The 26,165-nt window shown below is 41.5% G+C and overlaps 1 protein-coding gene across 1 annotated transcript; it reads right to left on the reverse strand.

Moving 5' to 3' along the window:
- Positions 1 to 8,264: 8,264 nt before the first annotated feature.
- Positions 8,265 to 23,643, reverse strand: ITM2A (integral membrane protein 2A). Its single transcript, XM_050965145.1, has 6 exons — positions 23,476 to 23,643; positions 19,956 to 20,087; positions 19,474 to 19,662; positions 16,547 to 16,657; positions 14,353 to 14,503; positions 8,265 to 11,169 (listed from the first exon to the last, which is right to left on the reverse strand). The coding sequence occupies exons 1-6, from the start codon at positions 23,557 to 23,559 to the stop codon at positions 11,081 to 11,083; spliced, it is 756 nt and encodes a 251-aa protein (XP_050821102.1). The 5' UTR covers positions 23,560 to 23,643; the 3' UTR covers positions 8,265 to 11,080.
- Between the last annotated feature and the right edge of the window lie 2,522 nt (positions 23,644 to 26,165).

The following is a 26,165-nucleotide window of genomic DNA, read 5'->3' on the forward strand; positions in this document are numbered from 1 at the left end:
TCATTTCTCTTTTGCCTGTAAAGAGTTAAGTTCAGTGAGCCTGGCTGTCACCTGACCAGAGGACCAATCAGGGGACAGGATACTTTCAAATCCTGAGAGAGGGAAGTTTGTGTGTGTGCTGTTAGATTTTGGTGGTTGTTCACTCTGGGGGCTCAGATGGGCAACCAGGTTTCTCTCCAATCTCTCTGATACAGGCTCTTATAAGGTCAGAATAGTGAGTACTAGGTAGATAAAGCGAGTTAGGCTTATGGTTGTTTTCTTTATTTGCAAATGTGTATTTGGCTGAAAAGATTTTAATTTGTACTTGTATACTTAGGCTGGGAGGGTATTCCCAGTGTCTATAGCTGAAAGACCCTGTACATATTCCATCTTAAATTTAAAAAGATAATTTTTACCTTTGTTCTTTCTTTAATTAAAAGTTTTTCTTGTTTAAGAACCTGATTGTTTCTTTTTTATTCTGGTGAGACCCCAGGGGACTGGGTCTGGATTCACCAGGGAATTGGTGGGGAGAAAGGAGGGAAGGGGGAGAGAGAGGCTAATTTCTCTCTGTGTTAGGATTACTTTCTCTCAGGAAGCATCTGGGAGGGGAAGGTGCATCTTCCTCTCTGTGTTAAGATTCAAGGAGTTTGAATCACAGTGATCTTCCAGGGTAACCCAGGGAGGGGAAGCCTGGGAGAGGCAATGGTGAGGGAAAGGGTTTACTTTCCTTGTGTTAAGATCCAGAGGATCTGGGTCTTGGGGGTCCCTGGGCAAGGTTTTTGGGGGGACCAGAGTGTACCAGGCACTGGAATTCCTGGTTGGTGGCAGTGCTACAGGTTCTAAGCTGGTAATTAAGCTTAGAGGAATTCATGCTGGTACTCCATCTTTTGGATGCTAAGGTTCAGAGTGGGGTTTATACCATGACAGTTCTGAATAGCAAAATCCTCAGACAGCCTTTTAAAGAGACAGGTGCCACCCTGTTACATTCCCTAAGAGTTTTAAACAATCTTAATCAAAATCGCTCCTGCTCTCAGTTTGATTGCATTTCACTTGTGTAGAAGTTTGGTCATAATAATCCTACTAGCTGTCCAGTCATTCATATTGTCTTCCAGGGAAAAAAAAAACAGGATAATTTAAAATAATCAGCAGAAACATATTTTTTGGAGGAAAAAAAATCTTTTCAATCCTCCTGTGTCTGCCATAAGAGCATAAGAATAGCTCTGTTAGGTCAGACCAATGGTTCATCCAGCTGAGTATCCTGTCTTCCGAAAGTAGCCAGTGCCAGATGCTTCAGAGAGAATGAACAGAACAGGGCCGTTATCACATGATCCATCCCGCTGTCCAGTCCCAGCTTCTGGCAGTAAAAGGATTAGGAATACCCAGAGCATGGAGTTGCATCCTTTACCATCTCAGCTAATAGCCATTGATGGACCTATCCTCCATGAACTTACCTAATTCTTTTTTGAACCCTGTTATACTTTTGGTCTTCACAACAGCCCCTGGCAACATGTTCCGCCAGTTGACTGTGTATTGTGTGAAGAAATACTTCCTTAAAGCATAAAGCAGCAAAAAAAGAACAAACCTATATTATTCACTTTGCAGCTCATTTTAAAAAAAACAACAGTATTTTAATAAACAAAGTAGATTGTAAGCTCCTTGGGCCAGGGGTTGTGATTTCTATAGGTTTGTGCAGTGTCTAATGCAATGAGGACCCATCCTTGATTGGTTCCTGAGGGTGCAATTGTCCTGCTCATAAAACATCCACATTTGCAAGTAAAACCAAGTATCGCTTTTCTCTTGGTAGGCTAAAGACATGGAAGTGATACTAGTTAAACATGAGGTGATTATATTGAGATACTACCCGAGTGAAAGCTTATTCAAGTAAGTCTTATCTTAACCCAGAATTGTAACATTACTCTCCTCGGTTCAAAACAATGTTCCAGATACTGTTATTAACTAAGCCTGACTTTCTAGCACTTCCCTGGCACATTCTGCAATGTCTTTTACTCACTGATTTTTTTTTTTTTGATGTACATTGTATATAAGTTAGCCCATTTTTATCTTTTGAGCATACTCTGTTAGTGGTTTGAACCAGAATATAGAGTCTTTACTTTAAAACAATAACATGCCCGAGTTTCATAACTTCAGCTAGTTCCTCTTAAACACCTTTCCAAACAACCTCTCTCTCTTACAGAATACTTGATCTTTGATCTTAAGCTTAATTATGATGAAAATAATTTCTTTAACGAGGCTGCCACTTGCAGGTGAGGAATTTTCATCTCTTTCAGAGGCGATCTGTGTGAAATTATCCAGTGTGACAGTTGTCTTGATTAAAACAACATTTATTAAAAAGAGAGAGAGAATGGTGGTAAAACAGAACAAATTCTTGGCATAATGTACCTTATCAGAATACTCTGCAAAGCCCAGTGAGGTTAGACACCCTTTGCTTAATCACAAAGAAAAGCAAATAAAATATTGCATCTCAAAAATTAAGTCCCCTTTGGCCATATTGGCCTCATCTTCACTAGGAAAAATGTTGTGTTTTTAAAATGTTAACTTCCTAGTGTAGACAAGGCAGTTGTAGGCACTATACCCAGATGAACAGACACTCTTTTCTTAATCTGTGTATTATATAATTTTTACATTAGTTTTAATAAAAATTTTAAATCTATTAAAGTGTTAGCTGGGCAAGGTAAACTCTAGACTTCCCCCCGTCCCCCAGTCTGTGTCTTCACTAGGGAAAAAAAACAGTTAATTAACTCAAGGCAAAATCCTAGTGAAGACATAGGGGTTTGTAGTTTAAACACATTAGCAGGTTGAATTAAAGACTATGGGGGAGTCTATGGTTTAAACTTGATTTGCTAACTCGTGAAAATTACTGCTTTATCTTCATGAGGGTTTTACCTTGAGTTAAGGACACACCTTATTTTACTGAGTGAAGACAAGGCTATAGGGCAGGGATTGGCAACCTTTGGCCCACGACCCACCAGCGTAAGTACCCTGGCGGGCCGGTTTGTTTATCTGCTGCGTCCACAGGTTTGGCCGATTGCAGTTCCCGCTGGCCGCCGTTCACCACTCCGGGCCAATGGGGGCTGCGGAAAGCTGTGGCCAGCACATACCTCGGCCCACGCCGCTTCCAGCAGCTTCCATTGGCCTGGAGCAGTGAACCACGGCCAGTGGGAGCCGCAATCGGCCAAACCTGCGGATGTGGCAGCTAAACAAACTGGCTTGGCCCGCCAGGGTGCTTACCCTGGCAGACTGCATGCCAAAGGTTGCCAATCCCTGCCATAGGGTTTAACTTGGCCAACTAATTACAACCTTTTGTCTAGACTAGGCTTTTAGCCCATTAGTTAACATGTAAGCAACAATAAGTTTAAGAATTCTCCCTATCCTTCACTCAACCTGCTTATGAACAAGTCTCAGTTCCTTGAATTCATTATCCTATCAGGGTAAAGTTACTTCACCATTTCTGCCAAAGGTATTTTATCAGGAATAGCATGCTGAGTAAAGGCCAGGCTGTCCCCTATGCAAGGACTATTGTCACTCCCATTATCTCAGCGATGTTCCCCTACCTAGCATTTCATCAGCCACTTTGATCTTCCCCTTGCTATACATTACTCACTTGTCAAGGTCACTGATTTTTGTTGTCCTCACATTGTTCTTGGCTACAGGAGTTAGACCACACTCTCTTGCAACATGTGTTCAGTTTCTATCTCATCACAGAGGTAGCATGGATTCATCAATTTTCCTTTGCCAAGGCAGTTTACTTTTTAAAAATATGATAATTTTGACAGGTTTCAGAGTGGTAGCTGTGTTAGTCTGTATCAGCAAAAACAACGAGGAGTCCTATGGCACCTTGGAGACTAACAAATTTATTTGGGCATAAGCTTTTGTGGCTAAAACCCACTTCATCAGATGCATGGAGTGAAAAAAAACCAATGCATCTGATGGGTTTTAGCTCTCCAAAGTTTATGGTATCTGTAACCCCCCACAGTGACCTACACGGTAATGAGGTTAACACCTTAACTCTGATGAGGATACAGATTCACACATATAGCTTTAACAAATACTACTAACAGCACATGCCTGATCTGGCCATTTACAAGTAGCTGTTAAGTGGAGACTTATTAGAGGCTGCTGCAAAGGTCAGCAGTGCCTCAGCTACATAAACTATTTTAAGCTTGCCATGAGCAGCAGCTTTCTTTCCTTTAGTATACACATAATAGTGCAAAAGTAGGTTTTGAGATCATGAGTCATCTACTACATGGGATTTATGAGCACGAGGTAGTTTTCTTGGCAATTTCATAACATTTTCCTCCCGTTTGCACATGGATTTTCAAAACTTAGCACTAGTTGAAGATATTTTTAAGGGGTCAGGCATGTCGCCTGCATATTAGCATCAAGACAACTTGCCAACAAGTAAGTATCCCAGCCTATCCCCTGGGCAGTGGTTTCCCACTGACAGCAGATGTTTTGGTGGACACAGACCTACAATATAAAATGATGACTGTGACAAGGAGTAGAGTTTTCATTTCAGTTACAAGCTTCACTTACTACACTGATTTTTGAAGAATGGTCTCAGCCAGTTAAGTTTTTTAAAAAGGAGTTACGTTGCAGTTTACATTCACTCTACAAAGTATTCTTTAATAGGGATAAAAGTCATATATGATAATGAGATGCTTGCTAAAACACTCTATAAATTTCAGATACAAGCAGTTTTCTTTTAAAAACCAAAACAGTGTATCAAACGGTTTGTATTATGAGAAATCACTATACTTTCAATATATAGATAGGGATGCTATGTTTTATTTTGCATGGGGTTCTCAAACTGGGGGTTGGGACCCCTCAGGGGGTCGCAAGGTTATTACATGGGGTGGCGCGAGCTGTGAGCCTCCACCCCAAACCCCGCTTTGGCTCCAGCATTGATAATGGTGTTAAATATATAAAAAAGTGTTATCATTTATAAGGGGGGGTGGGTCACACTCAGAGGCTTGCTATGTGAAAGGGGTCACTAGTAAAAAAAAGTTTGAGAACCACTGTAAGATGGTTTGTAAAACAGAATGTCTGCACTGAGACATTACATAAAGTACTTGAGGTTTGGGAAACCTTAAAGTACATAAAAATAGACAATTACTTTCACTAAGTTATTTTAGTAGTAAACTTCAACAAATACAAAAATTAGCTTAAAGAGCCATCTACTGGTCAAATGTTTACTTACTACAACATAAAAGTTTAGTGAACACTTTAAAGCAGTGGATCTTAAACTTTTTTTTTTTTTTTTACTGGTGACCCCTTTCATATAGCAAACCTCTGAATGCAACCTTCCTTATAAATTAAAAACACTTTTTAATATATTTAACACCATTATAAATGCTGGAGGCAAAGTGCGGTTTGGGGTGGCGGTTGACAGATAGCGACCCCCCCAAGGTAATAACCTCATGTCTCCCTGAGGGGTCCCGACCCGTTTGAGAAGCCCTGCATTAAAGTAAAGCAAAACTGATGCATTGGTTGCAAACAAGAAATCCTGAGAGAAGGTTTATAGGAGACAGAGTAAGCAGATGGAGACTGGAGATAGACAAAGACAATTTAACATTTCAGTGCCTAACTTTTAAGCTTTGTGTCACCTAGTGGAACTGACAATTCCCAGTTATTTGCAGCGGTATAGCTGTGTTGGTCCCAGGAGATCAGAGAGACAAAGGGGGTGAGGTAATATCTTTTATTGGACCAACTTCTGCTTGTGAGAGAGACAAGTTTCAAGCTGTGGAGCTTTTCTACACAAGCCCAGACCTAAAGAAGAGGTCTGTGTAGCTTGAAAGCTTCTTTCACTAGCAGAAATTGGTCCAATAGAAGATATTAACTCACCCACACTGACACTCTGAACCCCAGGCTAGGTGCCCAAGCTCTTGGTACAATGCAAGGGGATCACTGGTACCTAAAACAAGGATTCCCAAAAGCGAGCAAGATGCCTGAGAAATCACAACTAGCCAGCAGGAAGTGCCTTAAGCCCATGGCTCGAAGAGTGTTAGAAACCTATAGTCACTTGGGATGCCTAGCAGTCAATCCTCTCCTGGAGTTAGGAGCCTTATTCAAGGTCAGTCTTCTCAAGAAAACTGAGGTGCTGCCAGTACCTTATGCCCAGTAGTTCGAACATTCACTCAGGATGTAGGAGACCCAGCTTCAAATCCCTCCTCTGCCCTATTCAGAGCAGGGACTTCAATCCAGGTTTCCCACTACCCACTGGGTATAGTCAGTCTCTCTCTCTCTGGCCCAGTGTTTATTTTAAGTATTTCACATAAAGTGGAACAGTTCAACAGGAGAGTGCTCTAACCGCTTGAGTTGTTGGTAATAAGGAGGCCACGTGCCCTCCTGTCTTTTGGGGGAGGGGCTAGGTGGGCTCTGAGTACACCTACCAGATCAGGCCTCACAGGGGAAGTTAGGGGGAATTCACAAACTAGGCATTCCTCTTAGGTGGCTTTGTACCTGCCCAGTACCAGAAATTGAAGTGCCTAGGGGATTTTACCAATGGAAAATTAGGTGCTTAAGGTGCCTACAGGGTTAGCTAGCAGCTGAGCTGCGGTTTTGTGAATGGCAGTGGCTTGATGCTGAATTGAGGCATCTCAAGGGACAGTCAGGCATTAAATTCCCTTTGTGAATCCAGGCCTTAGAGCCTGACCCTCCCATTCTTATACCTGTCAATTAATACAAAATGGGCAAGAGTTGTTAAACATTAGGATAAGCTCCAGCGTCATTTTGAAGTGCACAGCTGAAATGTCAATTGATCCTACAAAACGAAAAAGGGTTAGATAATCCAGAAACTTGGCTGCAGAGGACTATCAGCACCATCTGCTGCACTGCATGCGTTGCAAGCTGGCAGCCCAAAACAAAGCAAAAAAGTCTGCCTAGATCTGTAGGTAGTTCCATTCAAAGAGTGAGGAAGTTTTAGCTGCCTGGGTATTTTGAGGCACTCATCTGCTCTATTATCCTTGCTATGCATTCTATGTTAGGTGACACGTCTAATGGATTCAGTGCTAGCATTGTACAACAGCTGTGGGTTTCAGTGTTGCTTAAAGCCCAGTTGGGAAAAAGGGGGTTATTGGAAATGTCCTTAGAAACGCAGAGTAGTAGATTGCTCTTTCGCCAAGATCTTGATCAGAGAGCAAGACGAGACTTAAGCGCTGTGTAACCACTCGACTGGTATTAAACATTCTAAGTCCTTCCACACAAGCGTGTCAAAACAAATTAAAACAATCCATCTTCTGAGGTATTACTCATGAGGAAAAATCAAGGGAGAGATGGAGTGACTTCCCCTAGAAAGTCTGGGCTAAGGACAAACAGAATGCCCTTCTTTTGACTCTATCCTACACAGTCAGACTTCTTCCCCACTTTAGCAAAGCTTGGGCTTGAAGTATGAGCATGACCTTCTCTCTCTATTCAAAAGTACTTTGAAGCATGTGCTTAAAACTTACAATGCTTCCGTGCTTTACTGAATATTAGAGCCATACAGGGCCACATGCTCCTCCCTATAGAATATGAAGAGAAGCCCTAACACCTTCAGAAGAGAGCTGTGAGTCTGTAGCATAGCCTCTGCTTACAGAGACAGTGATTCATACTCTCAGCTCTGGGCGTGTCAATCTGGGCAAAGTCACACTGCCCCTTTTCACCACCCCGTGATAGGACCATTATCACCAGCTCCATGGAACTTGTTGGGTAAGTCTGCACAATGCATATACTGTCACTGCAGAAAGTTATCCCCCTCTTCCCGAGTATCAGTTTATCCCATTGCTTAAGCAGCTGTTAAATTCTGCTGATATGGCTACAACATGCATCCTGTCAAAAAAAAAAAGAAAAGAAAAGAAAAAGAAAAAATAAGCAGCATTCTGGAACCACCAATTGCTTCCCAGCTCTTCTGACAGAACACTCATTTAGCTAGAATGATTTCCTGAATCCCAGTTCTGTCTGCAGAATGGTAACCATTTCATTTTCCAAACAAAGTGAAATGTAAGTTTTATAGAGGTGTGCTACATTAACCTGTGTTGGTACATTTTTTTCTAAAGAAGTCAACACCAGGATTGAGTGACAGGGACAGTGACTGGTTACAAAGCCACTGTCAAGTGGCTCTTACCTATTTCTGTATAGCAGTGTCATATGTTGTGGCACATGTAACCTCATTTATAGTTTTGGGTTTTCTTAAACTTAAGGTAAAAACTCAGGGATGTCATGCTGTTCCTCACGCTCAACTGCTAGCAAAATTTTCTATTTACAATATAAAAATGAAATTCTGCAACAACAGTTAAGTGAGCTTTTTATTTTAGACACTTCAGCGTGTGCACACACCTCAATTCAAAGCGAAGCCACAAAGTCTACATGATCATCATCAGTACTCATTTACAGTGCTGTTAACCTCAGTAATATCTGCATTGTCTGGTTGAGGAGTGTGGAAGTTAATTACTGAATATTACTTTGTCTCAATGTACCAACAAAAATTAAAAAAACAAAGTTATCTTTATTAATCCTGCTCTCGAAGAGCCTTGTGAAAGGATTTTTATGGTTTTAGTTGCACTGGAGCTGTCAATTGCAGCTCACAGTCCAAAAGTTTTCTTCACTACCGAATTGCAGGACACTCACAAAGAACACAATGAGAAGCCCTCTTCCCCCACATCCTCCAAAAACAAAACAAAAGCTAGCACCTTTAAGGGGAAAAACAACTGGTAAAGAGCTGGAAACTTCCACATTGAGTTTAGATACCCACTAGTACATTAGAGGAACAAGAATGATCAGGCAGATATAGGAGCATTTCCTTCATAAGGCTGCATCTCTATTTACCATTTTTTTTAGAAATATGCTATGACAGTACACTAAATCCACTCCTCCCACCCCCATTCATTAGGGTATACCCAGCCACCACTTTAAGTGTCAATTAAGACCAACACCATAGTTCTAGAGAAACATTTATTATAAGGTTGCAGGAATAATGCCAATATAAAGTCCCTTATTAAAACAGACTCAAGTTTTGAATCTGCAGCACTCTAGCAACTCTTTGCCATCTTTATACTGCAGTTCTCAACAAGGAACAATACTCCCACTGCAGTAATAATGCTACTTGCTCATAAAAAGTTCTGATCTAAAAAGTTTGTTGTACAGGCCAAAGTTGTTAAATTTACAGCTACAGTCACATCCACAAGTGGGCCATATCAAGAGAGGTTTAATGAAACAAGCAGTTACAAGATAAACCAATTTATAACCAAAATACTGACACTAACTTTAGAGATTAACAGCAACTAAATCTATGACAACTAAATACCACAAAAAAAAAAATCAAACAAAAGTATAAAGAATTTAAATGTAAACTTAGGGAAGGTTCCAAATATACATACAAAGTTCAATACAGTAATTGCACGAAATGAAAAAAGCAATGTTAGAAGTTTATAATCACTGAGGTTAGATTTTACATGCTTTACACCTGGAAGTTAAAACAAAACCTTTAACAATAAATGTTGAAAGGTTTTTTTTGTCGTGTTTTTTTTTTTTTTAAACCAGAAAACTGAGTGCAGATCAACTCTACAGAACTACACTAAATGTGCAAACCACAGATTACTAATGCATTAATTTAATCGTTCTGTGAAAATCAAAAGGTGTATACGAACTGATTCCGGCTACTCTTGAGGGCATTCTGGGCCAAAAAATTTAAAGAACAATTTAAAATTCTGCAAGTTTTGTCAAATAAATGTGGAGCATGGCATCAGGAAGCACAGGCCACTGGCTGCACAGAGGTGAGAGATCACTGTGCAGCTCCCCCCTCCTGGGACACAGACTCAGTAATGAGGCTGCACCCAACCCTGACAGCGCAAGGAGCAGGCCTGCTCGAGAAACATCCCAGAGCCCTGCCCCTCCATGCACCAGGTGTGGGCAGGCAGGCTCAGCAAGGTAGGATCCAAGCATGGATGGAATCCAGTTGTGGGTTCAAAGTGGGGCAATTTGAGTGCAGGTGGCTCAGTGGGGGATCCAAGTGCAGGGGGATCTGGATGCACAGGGATTTGTTGGGGGGTTCTGGGTGCAACAGTAATGGACTCTGCAGGGCGGTCCAGGTGAACGTGGTTGGGGCTCAGCAGAGGGGGGTCCTAGTGTGAGGAGACAGAGCTCAGCAGGAGGTCTGGATGTGTGTGGGAGTCCAGATGCTGGGGGAGGGGGCTTAGTGGGTTTGCAAGCCAGGAGCAGCTGGCTGGGGCTTGGTAGGGTGGGGATCCAGGTGCAGCAGGAATGGGGCATGTTGGGGAGGGGGGCGGGGGGGAAGGGTGAGGCTTGGTGGGATCGTCTTGGTGTGAGTGGCCCTGAATGCACAGGGGTGGATGGATGGGGGAGCAACTCCCTGTACAGTGATCCCTGCAGCTGAGGAGCGATGGGTGCAGGAAGAGTGTTTAGCTTCCTACAGCCAGCAGAGAAATCTGGGAGTGGATCTGACCCAGCCCCAGATGCCATGCAAGGGAAGAGGAAGTCCAATCCTCCCCTGCCCAGCCAGGACTAGCAGCTGAGACTGGTGCAGGGTAGGAATCATCAGCTGTGTCTTCTCCAGTCCTGCCTCACAGTGATTTACCTCTCTGCTGGCTGTCCTAGGCACCCAAAAATGTACTGCTGGGGAGGGTCGCATGATCACTTTTGTAGCTTCCTTTTGCTTCCCCGTCAGAAAGCCATTTTTCTGCGGGGAAACGATCAAATCCACAGGGACAAATTCTGTGCATCCACAGTGGTATAGAATTCCCACAGGAGTAATTCCGATCAAGGAATCAATTAACATTATATATAATTTTTTCTGCCTTTCCCAGAAAAATTCTAAGTCAGACACATTCAATGGATAAGTTGATAACACATTTCTTCTAAAGGTCTCAAATTTCAGTTTTATGTAAGACAACTAAAAATAGTCTGTTATACCAAGGATCAAAAGAAAGCTGAAATGGTGATTGTGTGTTTTGTAACACAAGCAATACACAGGAGATGCATAATAAGGCTTTTGATTATCACTGCACATTTTAAATTTAGAAGTCAAACTGTAAAGCTCAGACTTTTTAATGAAGATGTGAAATAGTCACTTTCCATCCAGTGTCTTTCACTGTTGACAGAACTTTGTTTCAACCACAAAAGAGTTTTCAAAGTGTCTGATTGTATGACAGTTCTCAGCTGAGCGCTTCTGGAGACCTGGAAGAAAAATGCAAATTAGCAAGCTACAAGATTGTGTTCTTTACAGATAGCTAGATGTATTTGTATATTTCTTAAGAGATAGCAGTTTATGACTAGCTTAGTCTGTCAACAGTAGTGTAAGGTCATTCAGTTAGTTGTCACTACGGTTGTACACAAGCTTGTTTCTACTGATTAAATATAAAGAGACCACTATTCTCAGAGCTGTGTTGACACTATACTAGTGCTAAACAAACAGGTGTTAAATACCTCTTATGAATAAATGTAATTTCCTTGTTTCTAGTACCCTTTTAGCCCTTCAGACTATAAGCTGTTGTCTCTAAACTAAGGTCATGCCATAAGCCCCTCTACTAAACCATAGCTCTTTATAACTCTTCCAAGCTCCTGAGGTTCCTCTTTCCCCTCCAGGGTTCAGAAAACTCTGAAGTGGCTGCAGAGAGGGTGTTCAGAACACAATCCCTTTTTGTTCAGCCAGATACACACTTACACCAAAACACTGCAGAGATTACTACTCTGGGGCCCAACCCTGGTCCCAGTGAAATAAACAGCAAAGCTTCCACTCACTGATAGGAATAGGATTGTGCCCTTGATTGCCACTCTGCTAACAATGTATAAAATACATTAAAAACTTGACAGAGCACTATCAGTGCATGTCAGCAGCAGACCCCTACCACAGCAAAATTGATTCTCCCATGTGGTTTTAATGAAAAAAGATTAGACAAGAGAAACATAGCAATACTGTAATCAAAGCAATAGTTGATCAAATTCAGCCTCTCTAGTGGAGTGCTCTGAGTGATGTCAGATACCTCCTGAAAACTAAGAAGCTGACTATTAAACTACCCAAACAAAACTGTTTCTAACAGAACACATAGAACAAGAGTTTCCGATGAAAGTCTCCTCCAGAGTACTAGCTGTTATGATAAACTGACAAGAAGACTGGCCTTCACTTTGAATTTTAGCTCATTTTAAAATAGCTTTTGCAGAAGGTTTATAAAGTCAGTGGGAAGTTCTGTATAAAATTGCCCTGCATTATGGAGTCTCAGTTAAAAAATTTACTAGAACAACAAAACCAAGCCACACACTACTGTCCTCCTCCTATGTTCCCCAAGCCCAAAAGACTTCCTGGGAAAACATGGTTGAAGTGTCAACAAATGAGTTGCAAAATTCCAGGACATTAACTAAAGGCACCATGTCGTCTTCAATCCCTAATATCAGGCCTAGAAATTATTTGGAAATTAACAGCTGAATGGAAGGTCTACTAAGTACATGATTCTTGTCTCTCCCATTATTTCCTCTTCTCTTGCCCCAAAAGAAGTGTTTGCAAAATGAGAATATACCATTTGATTTTCATCAGTTTTAGTGTCCCTGGTTATATAGGGCATGGAGGCATTTACTACATTATTAACAACAAGACATTATCTTTTAGACTAGGATTTTCTATGGAGAGTTTTAGATCCAAGCAATTCTCTTAACAGTACAATCACAAAACCCTAAAAGGCAAGGGCAAACCAGCTTAATTACAGCAACATACTATACCGCAGTAAAGTGGTCTTTCTTACTTCCAGAAAAAGATCTACATGCAAGCAACTCATGCAAATTGCAGATTTGAACTCCTGCAGTCAATGCTAATATATTAGTATGGCATGTCAGCAACACTAATGGAGGGTTAATACACTAGAGCAAAAGAAAACTGATTTTGTATTTAGCCAAGTGCAGTCCACTATGCAAAGTCTTCAGTGCATCGACAACTCACTGGGACAAAGCATCCATCTGAACTAAAAAAAGTGTGTGCCTACCAAGGGCGTTAAAATTAACATCCTCCCCTGCACGTTTGTAAGCTTCTCAGGGGGACTGAGAGATTCCCCTGTTTCTGCATATAAAGCTTTCCTACTTCTGTCAGCAGAACAGAAGCAGAAACAAAACAACTGATCCTTCTATTTCTAGTTTTATTCTCCCAATAGCACCAATATCAAAGGAATACACAAAATCCTGGTGGATTTGGAGCAGGAAGAAGACAAAGATAAATGTTGATTCAAGGTGGAGTTGTACCAGTTACTTAACAGCAGCACCTATTAGTAGGGTCCCTTGCTCCCTGGCAAGCCCACGGATTGGTCCTGCTAGGAGCAGGGGGTTGGACTAGATGACCTTGTGAGGTCCCTTCCAACCCTGATATTCCATGATAAGCACCTCCAAATTTAAGATACACAGAGCAGCACCAACAGGCTGTGAAGGAATACTCCTTCAGATCACTTCACACAGGAGGATCACTGTAAAATGGAGCAGGGAAAAAGAATCTCAAGTTCATTGTTTGGCAAACAACTTCCTCTAACCAACCCCCTACATATTAGGACGCAAAGGTTTAATTTCTAGAAGGTACTGACATGAATTACTGTATGTACCTCACAGTATAGTTTAGTATTAAAAACCTCCTTGAGTGCTTTAAAGAGCTGTGATGACCAGAAAGCTCCCAGTATCATTAGGGCTTTGGCAGCACATTTGTGTATTCAGACCCACTTCAAACAACTTAGATACCAAATTCATTCCTGAATAGATGGCAGTGCTCTAGTTTGGTTGCAACTGAATCTTGCATGAAAATGTTTAGGATTTAAAGCATGAAAGTCAATTGGTATCACATGCAGATCTAGGCATCTGTATTTCAGATTTCCTTTTAAGATTTCCTCAAAGCATTCAGTACTTGTGACAACGAGCATCTAAAATAGTTAGATTCTGCAATTTGGCAGAGTGTAACAAAAAGAGAAATTCCCTATTATCTGAAGGCCAATTATCTAAACATTAGACTGTTAAATTTGGATGTCCCTCCCACCGCTGCAAACAAGATTCATACGTAAGCTAGTTTCTCAAATTCCAAATACTCCATCATCTCAGAACCTCTGACTAGAATGAAAGAGTGAAAGTGAACTCATGTTCAGGCTGCTTTTTTGGGCATATCAATGAGGGTTTTGTAACCTGTAATAGACCATGTCTCATTGGAGGAGAAAATCTTCAGACTCAAAAACTCCAAAGTAGTTTTGTTCCCCATTAAAATAAAAACATAGGTAAACGTAGCAATAGCCTGTTTAGTGGGGCATTAACACCTACCTGTTTCTGGAGTGAAGTTTTCAGGTTTCCTATTTCCCCTCTCTATTGAGGTAGTACATTTCCTATACTGTAGGAAACACTCACCTGCTCTCTGATCTCTGCGCTGCAGTCTGAAGGTCTCTTTTCCTACACAAAGCTGGTAAATGAAGATGCCCAAATCAGACACGTTATCTATCTCTTCTGTTACCACCATTTCTTCACGAACTAGGTAAGTCTGAGGCAAGTAAGAACCAGTCTTTAAAAAAGAGACAGAGAAAAAAGGGAGTTAAATTCCTTCATTAACGTTCTGTTAAGAAACTGTACTAGTCTTCTGGATGGTCATATAACAAAGAATAAATAATTTTGACCACCAATGGATTTTGAGTGTTAATTCTGTTCATTCATTTTTAACATTACCTACCCATTATTAAGGGTCACATTCAAATTGTTAATTTTTTTCATATGCTTGGGTTGTGTGAGTGAGTCTAGCTAACTACAACTTTCCTAATATAGTACCCCAACTAACTTGAAGTAAGTCTGACAGTCTAAGTAAATTGTTCAACCCCCCACCGTTATTCAAAAGTGGTATTTCTGTAGTTTGCCTCAAATAAGGAAAATATCTCCAAATACCATGAATACACAAAAGAGTGCAGCTACAGCTTCCAAATATATTAATGACATGGCAGATATAACTTCTCTGTAGATGCAGCGGCTTCATATGCCCACTATAGCATATGGTATCATAAGGAAAAGTTGTAATGTTCATGACCAGAAGAGCAGCGCGCAACATGCTAAAACAGCATTTTTCAAACTGGGGTCGCCGCTTGTGTAGGGAAAGCCCCCAGCGGGCCGGTCTGTTTACCTGCCCTGCCCACAGGTCTGGCCCATCGCAGCTCCCACTGGCCGCAGTTCACTGCTCCAGGCCAATCGGAGCTGCTGGAAGCGGTGCAGGACGAGGGACATCCTGGCCGCCGCTTCCAGAGGCTCCCACTGGCCTGCAGCGGCGAACTGCTGCAAGTGGGAGCCGCGATCGGCCGGACCTGAGGACAGTGCAGGTAAACAAACTGGCCCGCCAGGGGCTTTCCCTACACAAGCGGCGAGCCCAGTTTGAGAAACACTGTGCTAAAACATGATCCTCTTCTTTCACTCCAGCTATGAGACTATCATGCCTGCTCCTTCTCAAAACGCACATACACTATATCGGAAAGGATTATCAAGTCTGCTTCCATGGAGATATGGGCACTTCCTAGCAAAAGTCTTTACTGTTTCCAACATAAGTAACTAAACCTAGAAACCAGCAGCCTTTAAGTTTGTCTCTTTGGTCAGAAGTGATAACTACAGCCTATTGATTTCAATGCTTTGTCATGACACATTGTTTGTTTTTAGTTTGCAGGGAGCCTGAATAATATTAGAAGTTTTAAATAGCTTCAAAAGGCCATCTGATTTTCTTGGTTTTGGGTAAAAAATTCTAAAATTTAAGATCAAGTCAAATAATTTAATAGCGGTTTCCTGTTTGGGTTAAAAATGTTTAAAAAAAATAAAGTTTAGGTTATTTGAAAGTTTCATGTCTTCATGAAGGTGAAAAATCATCATATTGCTGTATTTAACAAGCTGATGTGTGGCTCAAATTGCACAAGTCTACACTGGTTTTGAAAAATTTCTACAGAAAAACAGCCAGGGAAAGTTTAATCCATTTTAAAATCTCATTTGGAGGCAGAAATCAGGTTTTTCTTACTTTAACTCTAAAAAAGCAGAGTCCCTCGAAGGTGCCAATTTGTTTCAGAATTTAACAGTTGCCACACAACTGGTTTTGAATTTGTATCATGAAATCAACTCACAACTGCACTTAAGTGAATGATCTGAGGTCAACAATTAGAAAAGCAAGTGAATTCAGTTCTTTTGTGAAAGTTTCTATTTAACCAAAACAAACCATTCCAGTAACTTCCAATTTCAGACCTGTTTTCCAATTCTGCTGCACGTTTCTCCATAGTGGCCAGATCTGATGTTATCTGCAAGTTCTTAGCTTTCTTAAAGCTAGATATTTAGTATCTGAGAGCAGTTACCCTGAAAACTCAAGTTCTTTATCCATTCAACAGGTACAAAATGTACTAAAAAGAGTGACCATGAAGCTTTACCACAATGACAATAAACTGAGGAATAATACCCTTGGGAGCAAAAAAGGTTCATTCTGGAAAGGGGACAGTTATTGCTACTGAACTTTTTCCTTGCAGTTTCATTTATTATCAGAAATCACTCCCTTCAGCTATACTATTCCAAGTAGTGAAGAAGTTGTACATACCGCCAGTTTTGCGAACAGGTCCATCAGATTCCTTGGTGGCATAACAATGGATGTGTTCAGAGGGATCACATAGCAGTTACCCAGTTGTAAGTCAAGATAAGCAGTCAGAAGCTATTATGGAAAGAAGTTTAACAGCTGTTTTCAATAAATCAAGTGCTATCTTAATTTGTGATAATTACAACTGGCTGTTAGATTCTGTGAAACACAAAACTCATTAAGTATCTAGCAGGCCAAGATCAGGCATATGAAAAACATCACAACAGAATTAGTATTTTTAGACTAAGCAGTGACAGAACTAAAAATAAGTTTATTGTTGGTAATTTCAGAACATGAAAAAGGCTATAACTCTACCTCGCATAAGAGAGCCTCCTAACTGGAAGTGAAAGACAGACCACAGGAGTATATGCCTTAATACTTTAAAAGAGAGAGTCTTCCTACCAGGAAGGAGCATCTTATGACTGTTAATATCAGGGAGAGGACTTGGTATATTGAAGATGTTTTCTTGTAATTATAGGAGCCTAATTAAAATATAGTGCTAGTCAGAAACAGCACATCCATGTTCTGGCTTAGTTTTCTGGAAACATACCCTGATTTGTCACTTTCCAGTTCCATTATAATGCCTTTAGCTATAAGATAGAGAACTCTCATGGGGCAGTGTAGTTACTAATATAAATAGCTAGACTAGAGTATTTGTATGAAGTATAATTTAGCATAATACTTCGCAGAACCTCACTAAAGTTACCATAAACTGCCTAGTCTCTTCAACTGATGGTAAGATTCTGTCAAAAAAAATAAATCTATCCTTAACAACTGTAGATGCCACCTCTAAGTACTCAAAGCAATTTCTGTTTATAGAAGTGATATGCTTATAAACAATAGTGAGAGTTTTAGTACTGGTTAGAAGAGAAAAAAATGTATTAAGTCTTAAGTAGTAATTCCTTAGGCATTTTAGTATGATTTTTTCAACAATAGTCCAGGTAGACTTCATTACACAGAAACCCCAGTTGTAGCCTTTTTCAGTCTCGCCCTTCACATAGGACCATGAAAGACTCCCTCAAATCCAGAGAGAAGAGGCAAACTGTCTCATATTATCAGAAAGCCCATTTTATAGCCTGATCTTGGAAAAAAAGTGTTTGGCTTGAAAGCACTGTACTAGCCTGTTAAACCTAGCAGGTCATGAAACATCTTTAAAACACCTACATCATGCTGATTATCCTTCTCCTTCTCTCTCCAACCCCAACATGATTTTAGCAGCCAAAAGCTGCTAACTTCATGGGATTAAAGAAGGGAAGAAAACAAAAAGTTAACCAAATTGTCTATTAAAATGACATTTCAAATTATACCAAGGAAGGAAAAAGGCTTCGTTACTCTCCAGCACAAGTGATTTCTGCTTCAAGACTCTGGAAATACAGTTGTTTCCAGTGAGCATGGGACGATTTATAGCTTTGCAGCCAAGGAAAACTAGGGGAAGGTTTTTAGAGACTCTGAGTTAAAAAGAATTGCCTTACAGCAATGAAGCACTGGGGATGGATAGACAGAAGCATATACATATTCTACATGTGTGGAGGAGTATAGCAAGAGCACAACATAGGAAAAAGAAAAGTACACAAAGGGCATACAGGGGGTGAAGAAAACATGACGTAAAAAGGAGTCAGCAGAAACTTGAAATGTTAAACATTAAGAAGAATACACATTTTGGTATTCAGTTTATTTCATATGTTGAGTTTCCATTCCAGGAGATGCCCGCACCCACCCAAAAAAGTTTAAATTTCACCTGCAGAAGTCTTGGACTGTCCAAGGATAAAAACAAACTTCAGTATACACTTCTGAAAAGCAACTTAATTTTTGTTGTTGTTGTTCTTAAACTTCTGAAATACACTAAATTGTAGGCATTTTCAAATATTTTTCTCAAGGTGGCATACTCCCAGATTTGCTTTCTTTCTTAGGAGGTCTTTATTTCCCACACCCTAACCTTGCAAAATTAGGGTGGAATTTTCAAAAATGCCGATTTCTGATTGATGTCTGAGTAGCTGACAAGACCACCAGTTTTGGAGAAGACTGATTGGGATCCAAACTTTGAGGGCAGTTTTTCCTCAAACTAAGTACCTAGGCTTCCTTTGTTATGATTTTTGAAAAAGACACTTTCATCTCTAAGAGATTCTTATATTTTAGGTTAAACATAAGTTTTGGTTACTTTTGCAGCAATGTTTTTACACCCCACCCCACAGAATCCTGGCTTTAGGAAGCCATATATGAATAGCCCAATAATGTTGTCAGTTCCTGGTTTTCAACTACTTTTAAATACATTTAAAATAGGAGTTTGTCTGAAGAAGTTTCCTTTCTGCCACACCCACCAAAAAAAAATAAAATAAAATAGAAGTTGACATTTGTTTTGCTGCATGGGGCTTCCTTCAGTTTGCATTTTGCTGTAGTATACAACTAAAAAAAAAAAAAAAGATCTCGTATGTAAAAAATTCTAATTTTATTGGCAATTTTTACTCTCCTGTCCCAATTCAGGTTCAAAACTCTCCTTTCCCCAGTTCAAATAGCACAATTCATTCCCCAAATCTACAAAATCTATCATGGGCAACATTGTCAAATCACACAGCAACTGACAGATCCATTCTGTTAAATGAACCTGTTTCATTTAATTTATGACTTAAAACTGAAAGTCTTTTCAGAGACAGAGGAGTAGCTAGAGTTTACATCTAGACTAGTAAACTTCGTTAACACCAAGGGACAGATTATCAACAGACATTTCATTACCAGAAGTGGGAGATGCCTAATTGTTGGTGCCACACTGAAAGGATATAGTCTCAAGAACAAAGTCACATAAAGCTGACATTTAAAGCTATTATCCAGAGAACACCTAAGTAGTAAAAGCCATCCATTTTCTAAAAGCATTAAAATGCCCCTTTTAAACTCACCCTGTCAAAATCATGAACAATAGCTGCAGGGTCACTATCTGAGAACTTCGGAACTGGAACATCAATGATTGCTATGTTATCATCTTCCCGAATATCAGCTTCTTCTGCAATGGGCAGGAAGTAGGGTTCTAGAGCACGATCCTGATTTTCATTTTCAAAGTAACACATTTCCCCACGGTACACCTTATGCTAAAAAAAAAAAAAAAAAAAAGTCAGCTGTTTTTTGATGTTGCACTTTATTTTTAAAATTTAATCTAACACTAAATCAGAAGTTTAGTGTAGTTCTTTTCTACCCAAGCTTCAACTGTCAAGGCCTGTGACTCATTTCAGTTATTAAGCCTGAATTTTTATCAATACCATGACAGAAATCCTGTAATAAACTTACTGTTTACAATTAGTTAGTATTTTGATTTGGGGGTTGTCAAAATATGAAAGTTAACAAAACCAAACATTTATTCTGAACAAATAAATATTCACAATACCTTAGGCATGAAGTACTTGTAGATGCAGGCTCCACCAACCACAACCCCTGCTAAGATGAATGCAAGACCCAAAAGGGTCAATAAACATCTTCCAGATGAATTTTCATTTCCATGTGTTGCAATTTCTGGATCCTTTATAGAAAAAGGAACGAGAGATTTGACACAATTTAGTTGCCTGGAATTTACAGTCATCATTATTCTGCTACCTGTTTAAGTGCTCAAGCTTGACTTGTGATCCACATGGAGTGTCACCATGGGCATGGCTAAACTTGCAGATATGTCTCTTGGGAAAAAGGCCGTACCTGAGAAAGGTTTTCCTGGTATGATGCCATGGCAACTGAAGACCAACTTTTTAAAAAACACGTGCAATGAAAGTGTTTAGTGTGAACATACAGCTAATAGCAGAAATTTAAAAAATCCTTTGGAATTCCAAAATTGGGCAAAAATGGCATGTCCTCTGAAGTTAAACTATTCCATTTCAGAATATTTAAAATAAATAACTGCTCACAATAGACTCAAAGTATAGCGGAAAACAAACAAAAACACACATTTCCACTAACCTTAAGAGTAGCCATTTTCTAACTTGATTTGAAAAATATACAAAATTTCATTGTTATGTCTTACGTTCGAGATACAGCAGATTTCATGAGCTTGAGGCCACCTCTCAACTGTCTATTTATCATGTGTATAACTATCCTTCTTCAGATATCTTAACTGAAGAAACTCCAGCAAGTTTCAAAAACTTTTAAAGCAGCAGACAAGATCATTTTTATTTCATTCAAGCTTTTTTAAAGCTTGGTTTCTTGTTTAATACAATGACCTCCTTTCATAACTTATTCCTGACAGGAGAGGGTGCAAAGCAAAGTCCACCAGATGCTATGTAAATATCTCAGTGTCATCCTATTACCCTCAGTCCCATGCCAGTTTTTGTGGTTTTACAATAACCTTTTCCAATTCTTTAAGTGATCTTCTCCCTCTGTTGCTGTAAGTGGCCCATACAGCCAGGAGGTGGGCTCTGTACACAGTGTTGCCAAATGCACAACAAATGGGAAAGTATTTTTATTCAGAGAAGTAACAGTAAATGCTACTTCTAAGAAATGGAAGCAAACGTCTCAGATAAGTGTTATCTTAAACTGACTGTGTCCCTTAGCTATGTCTGCCAACTGCACACACACCCAACAGCATATGCTGAGCAAATGGAGCATCAAAACATCTAAAAACAACTACAGGTTGGATTTCCCATGGCAGGTTAGTGCAGAAAGAGATTAGTATTGACTTAGATTCCAAGTTCTTTGGGATTGGGACCATCTATTGTTTGTGCCTAGTGCCTAGCACAGTGGGACCCTAATTCATGAATAGGACCCCTAGGCACTACTGGAATATAAATAAATAAGCACATTAAAAGGGCCTTTCGTAAGAATATTACTGAATTCCTTTTTTAAAAGGCATATCCATGTTTTGCTAATCACAAACTTGAAAATTCACATACGGAAGGAACTAGCTCTTAAGTAATCAGTTTTAACACAATTTTGTCCATGTCAGATGCTGGTTTATCCGACATTCTGCTCACATGCTACTGGTGTAACAAGTATTTCTTCATCAAAATGGCCACTAGTAGTAGATTGGAAAATATCGTTTAAAAATTACTACATTTTATGTGTAGTGAGAATTTGTTTCACCATACAGACATTTAGATTGTGCCACAAAATAAAACATCTTTTAAAGAAAGCTTACATTTATTGAGGTCAGTTTTATTTTGCACCTGCCTATCTTTATCATGATACTGTACTGATACTATTCATACATACACCATTGAATAGTTCCCCATCCTCTCTCAGTACTTGAATCAAATGTTGGTGTGCTACTGAATACTGCAGTTCTAATTGTGAAGGTACCCTAAACAGTCTAGATGGGTGCTTATTTCAATTTATAATAAATAGGAAAAAAACAAAAAACACCTAACTGTTGGTTTGTGCTGACTATACACAAATCATGAGGCATTTGCTGTTTGCTTATTTATCTTAGAAAGAGACTGTGTGTGAACTCTGACATCTGAGTTAAAATGTTTTCTGTACAAGTATTTTGTGGTGTTCTCTTAAAATATGTTGTTTCAGCAAACATTTGTGCTAGAAAATTTGTTTGCTTTCTACTATTACAGCAAATGCAACAAGGAAGAGAACATAAATAAAAGTTAATTCAGTTTGGCTAAGTGGATTTGCATGGTATTCACGCACCTCTAAGACCATCTGCTACGTTACCCTGGAGTTGGAGTGAGGAGTTTGTTAATAGATGTATGTAGTTTAGTTTGATAGAATATTTTGAAAGGTATAACACAGTCAACACAAAGTAGGTCAGATCACAAGCCATAACCCTATACAGTTTACAACAATTCCATCTTTCCTAACAATTGGCAACAATGCTTTCATAACAGCAGTGGCAGTTGCGTGTTCAGGCAGAACCAATTTTGAGTGATAAAAAGGGTCTGACCAGCAACATGATTTAGGTAAAATATACAAAACTGCTTGAGCTAGTTGGCTCAGTCCTTCCAGAACACTCTCTTTGCCAATTTCACTATGAATGCTTATGCCACGTTTGACACAGAGATTAGGGTTTGAAAACAACACTCAGGTCAGCTCGTTAATTAAAGTGTGATCATTCCCAAGCGTGAGAACACGCTGTTTACTGGGAGCGTGGAGAGGGTTTTAAAGCTAACTTCGGGGCTGGCCGAGGACGGAACAGGACGTGCTCCTAGACGTCGAGGATCCATGGCTCAAGCAGGGTGGCACAGAGCATAAAGCAGGACATGTGCGATTGTATTTCCATACAAGTCACCCCCGGCCCCCGTTAGCTCCACAGCCGGGAGCTGCTGCGCAGCGGGGCTTTCATTGGTTAAGCGGGGCTCGCCGCACGCTGGCTAGCTCGGGTCCCTGCGGGGTGCCCAGCAAACTGTGACGCCATCCAAACAGAAAGTGGGTTAAAGGGAAGGAAATGGCCGTGGAGAGGCCAGAGCGGAGAGGGCTCTGCACACCCCGGCCGGCCTCCATTAGAGACAGGAACAATAACACCGCTCACCCGACACACAGAAAATGGATCCCTCCCTCCCCCACTCCGCTTCCCCGAGCAAGCGCAAGAGCGGCCCGGGCAGGCCAAAGGCACCGCCGAACCCAGCGCCCCGCTCCGCGGCGGCAGCTCACCGAGCAAGCCACTGAGCCCCGGCCCCGCTGCGGGCCTGGGGGGAAGGTGACCAGGCACCTCCCCCGGGTAGGGACCGGAGGCCCCTCTTCCCCCTAGCGCGGCAGGGCCGATGACCCCCTCACCCGGGAGCAAGGCAGGGGGAGTCGAGAGGGAGCCCCCCTCCCTAGGGGGCGCCCTCGCCCTCCGCCATTTTAGCCCCTAGCTGGGGGCGCTATATCCGCCCCCAGCCAACAGACATGATAAGAAGATGGCGCCGGCGGCCCGGGTCCCCTCGTCGCTCCCCGGCGGCGGAGGAGGCTCGGTCCCCGCAGAGCCCGTCCCGCACCTTGTCAGCCACCAGTGCCTCGGCTGCATCCTTCTTGGGCTCGACCTTCTGCGCGAAGGGAGAACTGAAGGCGATTTTCACCATGGTGCTACCTGCTCCGAGCTGCGCAGCGTCCGATCGCAGTTCACCCTGCCGCTGCTGACTAGAGCCCGCCCCGGCCAGGGGGAGGAGCCAGCGCGTGCACGCCCCTCCGCTGTACTCCGTGCGCGCGCGCGGACCGGGCTGCGTCCTGTCAGTCAAACCGCGAGCTCGTAGCGGTGAGGGGAGCCGAGGCGGGGGCGCCCCCTGCAGGCCGGCCGCGTCACAATACTGCCGCCTGCCGTGCCGTGCCGTGCCGTGCCGTGCCGGAGGCTACCTTGGGAGGCCGAGCGGGAGTAGCCCCGGCTGCCTCATGGCTCCAGACTCCACAGTCCAGTTAAAACATCCCCAACCCCCTTCTGCCTCCTGCCTGGGCTGCCGACACCGCCGGGGCTACCCCAGCGCTGCCTGTAAGACACCCGCCTGTCTGGCTCAGTTATGCGGCGGTTCCACTTGTTCGCACATCCCGGCCTGGACAGGCCCAGGACCCTGTCAGCTGCTGCTCTCAACCAGGGCCTAAGCGCTGCCCCGCCACCTTCCTCCTGGGGGAAGGGGTCCCCCTGGGGAAAGGCCTTTGGGCCCTAAGAATGACAGCCCCACACTGCCACCCCCTGTGCCCTGCCAACCCCACCCTCAGAGGAGGAAATTAATAACAAAGAAAACCTTGCCCCAAGCAGAGTTTTGACCCCAAAAGGGAGATGGGCCTGAGATTCCATGAAGTCCACTAGGGACTTTGTCACCGTTGATTTTGCTTGGGAGTCTGGCTATGGGAAACTCTCAGCTAGGTAGGTAGGCAGGCATACTGATAGTTAGATAACACCATCTGAATGTGTTTTTTAACAGTTTAACAAAACCGAATTTTGGCTCTTCCCTCCCCGCCTTGAGGAGTGCATACGGTCCTGAGCCTTCCACCAGCCCTACAACCCACTCGCAAGGTCCCTAGTGTCCTGTCTAAGCAACTTTCCTCCCATGAAGGAGTGGTTTACAAACATTTTCATCATTATTAAGTATCATTTACTTATATCGTGCCATAATTGTGTGGGACACTTAACAGGCAAATATGAAGACAAGGTTCTGGTCCTGACAAGACAACAGGAGGAAGACATCACTCATTGGGAGAGATACTGCTCTTTGGTATAGTGTTATTAGGTCCCTACCAAACTGATGGTCCGTTTTAGTCAATTTCACAGCCAGAGGATTTTAAAATTGGTCAATTTCATGGTGCAACCATGGGGGTCCAGACCCAAAAGGAGGTCCTGAGGGGTTGCAAAGCTTTTGTGGGGGGAATGGCATGATTTCCACCCTCATTTCTGAGCTGCCTTCAGAGTGCAGCTGTGCTGCCTGCAGGAGGGGAAGGTACCAGAGGTAGGTCTGATCTCCCTCCAAGACTAGGGGAAGAGGAAGTCCCATCCCTCCCCAGCCTGGTGGACTAGCAACTGGAGTCTGGTAAACAGTAGAAGCCCCTAGCCCTGCCCCTTTCTCTCATTCCAATAGCTATGTTTCATGGGGGAGGTCTCACTTCATAGTCTATGACATGTTTTTCGGGCCGTGAATTTGGTAGGGTCCTAAGTATTGTATGTTAGTGTGTGTCTGTGTATATACACTAACATACAATACTATATATATATATATATATATATATATATATATATATATATATATATATATATATATATATATATATATATATATATATATATACACATGCACATATAAAAAGTTACTTTATAATAATAATATTATTATAATAATATATAAGTTACTAGGACATAGACAAATAGGTACCACATCACTCACCAATGAAAAGCAGACACCTCTGGTATGGGTGGGTGGCAACCAGAATGGCACCATGCTGCACATCAATGTAGAGAAGGGGGGAAATTTTGACAAAATATATCTATGTGACACTCCTTTTCATGAAGGGATCATTAATGGCCACACAGGGCAGACAAGACTTCAGTGTTCACTTGCTCATGTGAAAGACCCTCACAGTGCAAACCACATAGAACTCCTCTAGACTAATGAAGGTCTGAGTCAATCCTGCTGAAATTTGACCCTATGGTTCCAGCAAGGAGTCTGGGTATTTCAGATCGAATGCTTAGATCATTGAACCATCCTAGCAAGTTAATCATAATTAAACAGAACTAATTACTGTGCAAATATTGCAATCATTAATGCCTACAAATTAGTGTAAACAAAATGAATGGTGCATTCCAACAGTCAGACATATTCCTCTTATTCTACAGATGACTATATCACTGTTATTTCCATTCAAGGTCCTGGGCATGATGCTGTTTCCTTTTATATATATAGGAATTTTGCCTTTGACTTCAAGGGAGGATGATCAATTCCTTTATATCTGTTTAACCTGTCCAGGTCTGCCAAGCACGCCCATCACAAAATGCAGTCTTTCCTCATTTTCACCAAGTAGCTAGCTAAGGATTTATTTCTCATTCTTAGCTTTAGCATGTCAAGAATGGATTCAGCCATGTTCCCCTCAAAGTTCATAAAAAAACACAGCTCCAAAATCAGGTTAGATAAATCCTGTTACAGAAAGGTACCACAGCCATGTTCATTTTCCTTTTGCAGCAATTGTATGACCTGCACAAAGC

This window comes from Gopherus flavomarginatus, chromosome 8, assembly GCF_025201925.1.
Source record: "Gopherus flavomarginatus isolate rGopFla2 chromosome 8, rGopFla2.mat.asm, whole genome shotgun sequence".
NCBI classification, from domain to species: Eukaryota; Metazoa; Chordata; order Testudines; family Testudinidae; genus Gopherus; species Gopherus flavomarginatus.

What these genes read in the sequence shown, in the direction of transcription:
- ITM2A (XM_050965145.1), bottom strand. Translation starts at nt 23,559, where the DNA reads ATGGTGAAAATCGCCTTCAGTTCTCCCTTCGCGCAGAAGGTCGAGCCC. An exon ending in ACCTGTTCGCAAAACTGGCG is followed by an intron (nt 14,504 to 16,546) that starts GTATGTACAACT and finishes TCTTTTTTAAAG; the next exon opens with ACTGGTTCTTACTTGCCTCA. An exon ending in GCGCAGAGATCAGAGAGCAG is followed by an intron (nt 11,170 to 14,352) that starts GTGAGTGTTTCC and finishes TTTTTCTTCCAG; the next exon opens with GTCTCCAGAAGCGCTCAGCT.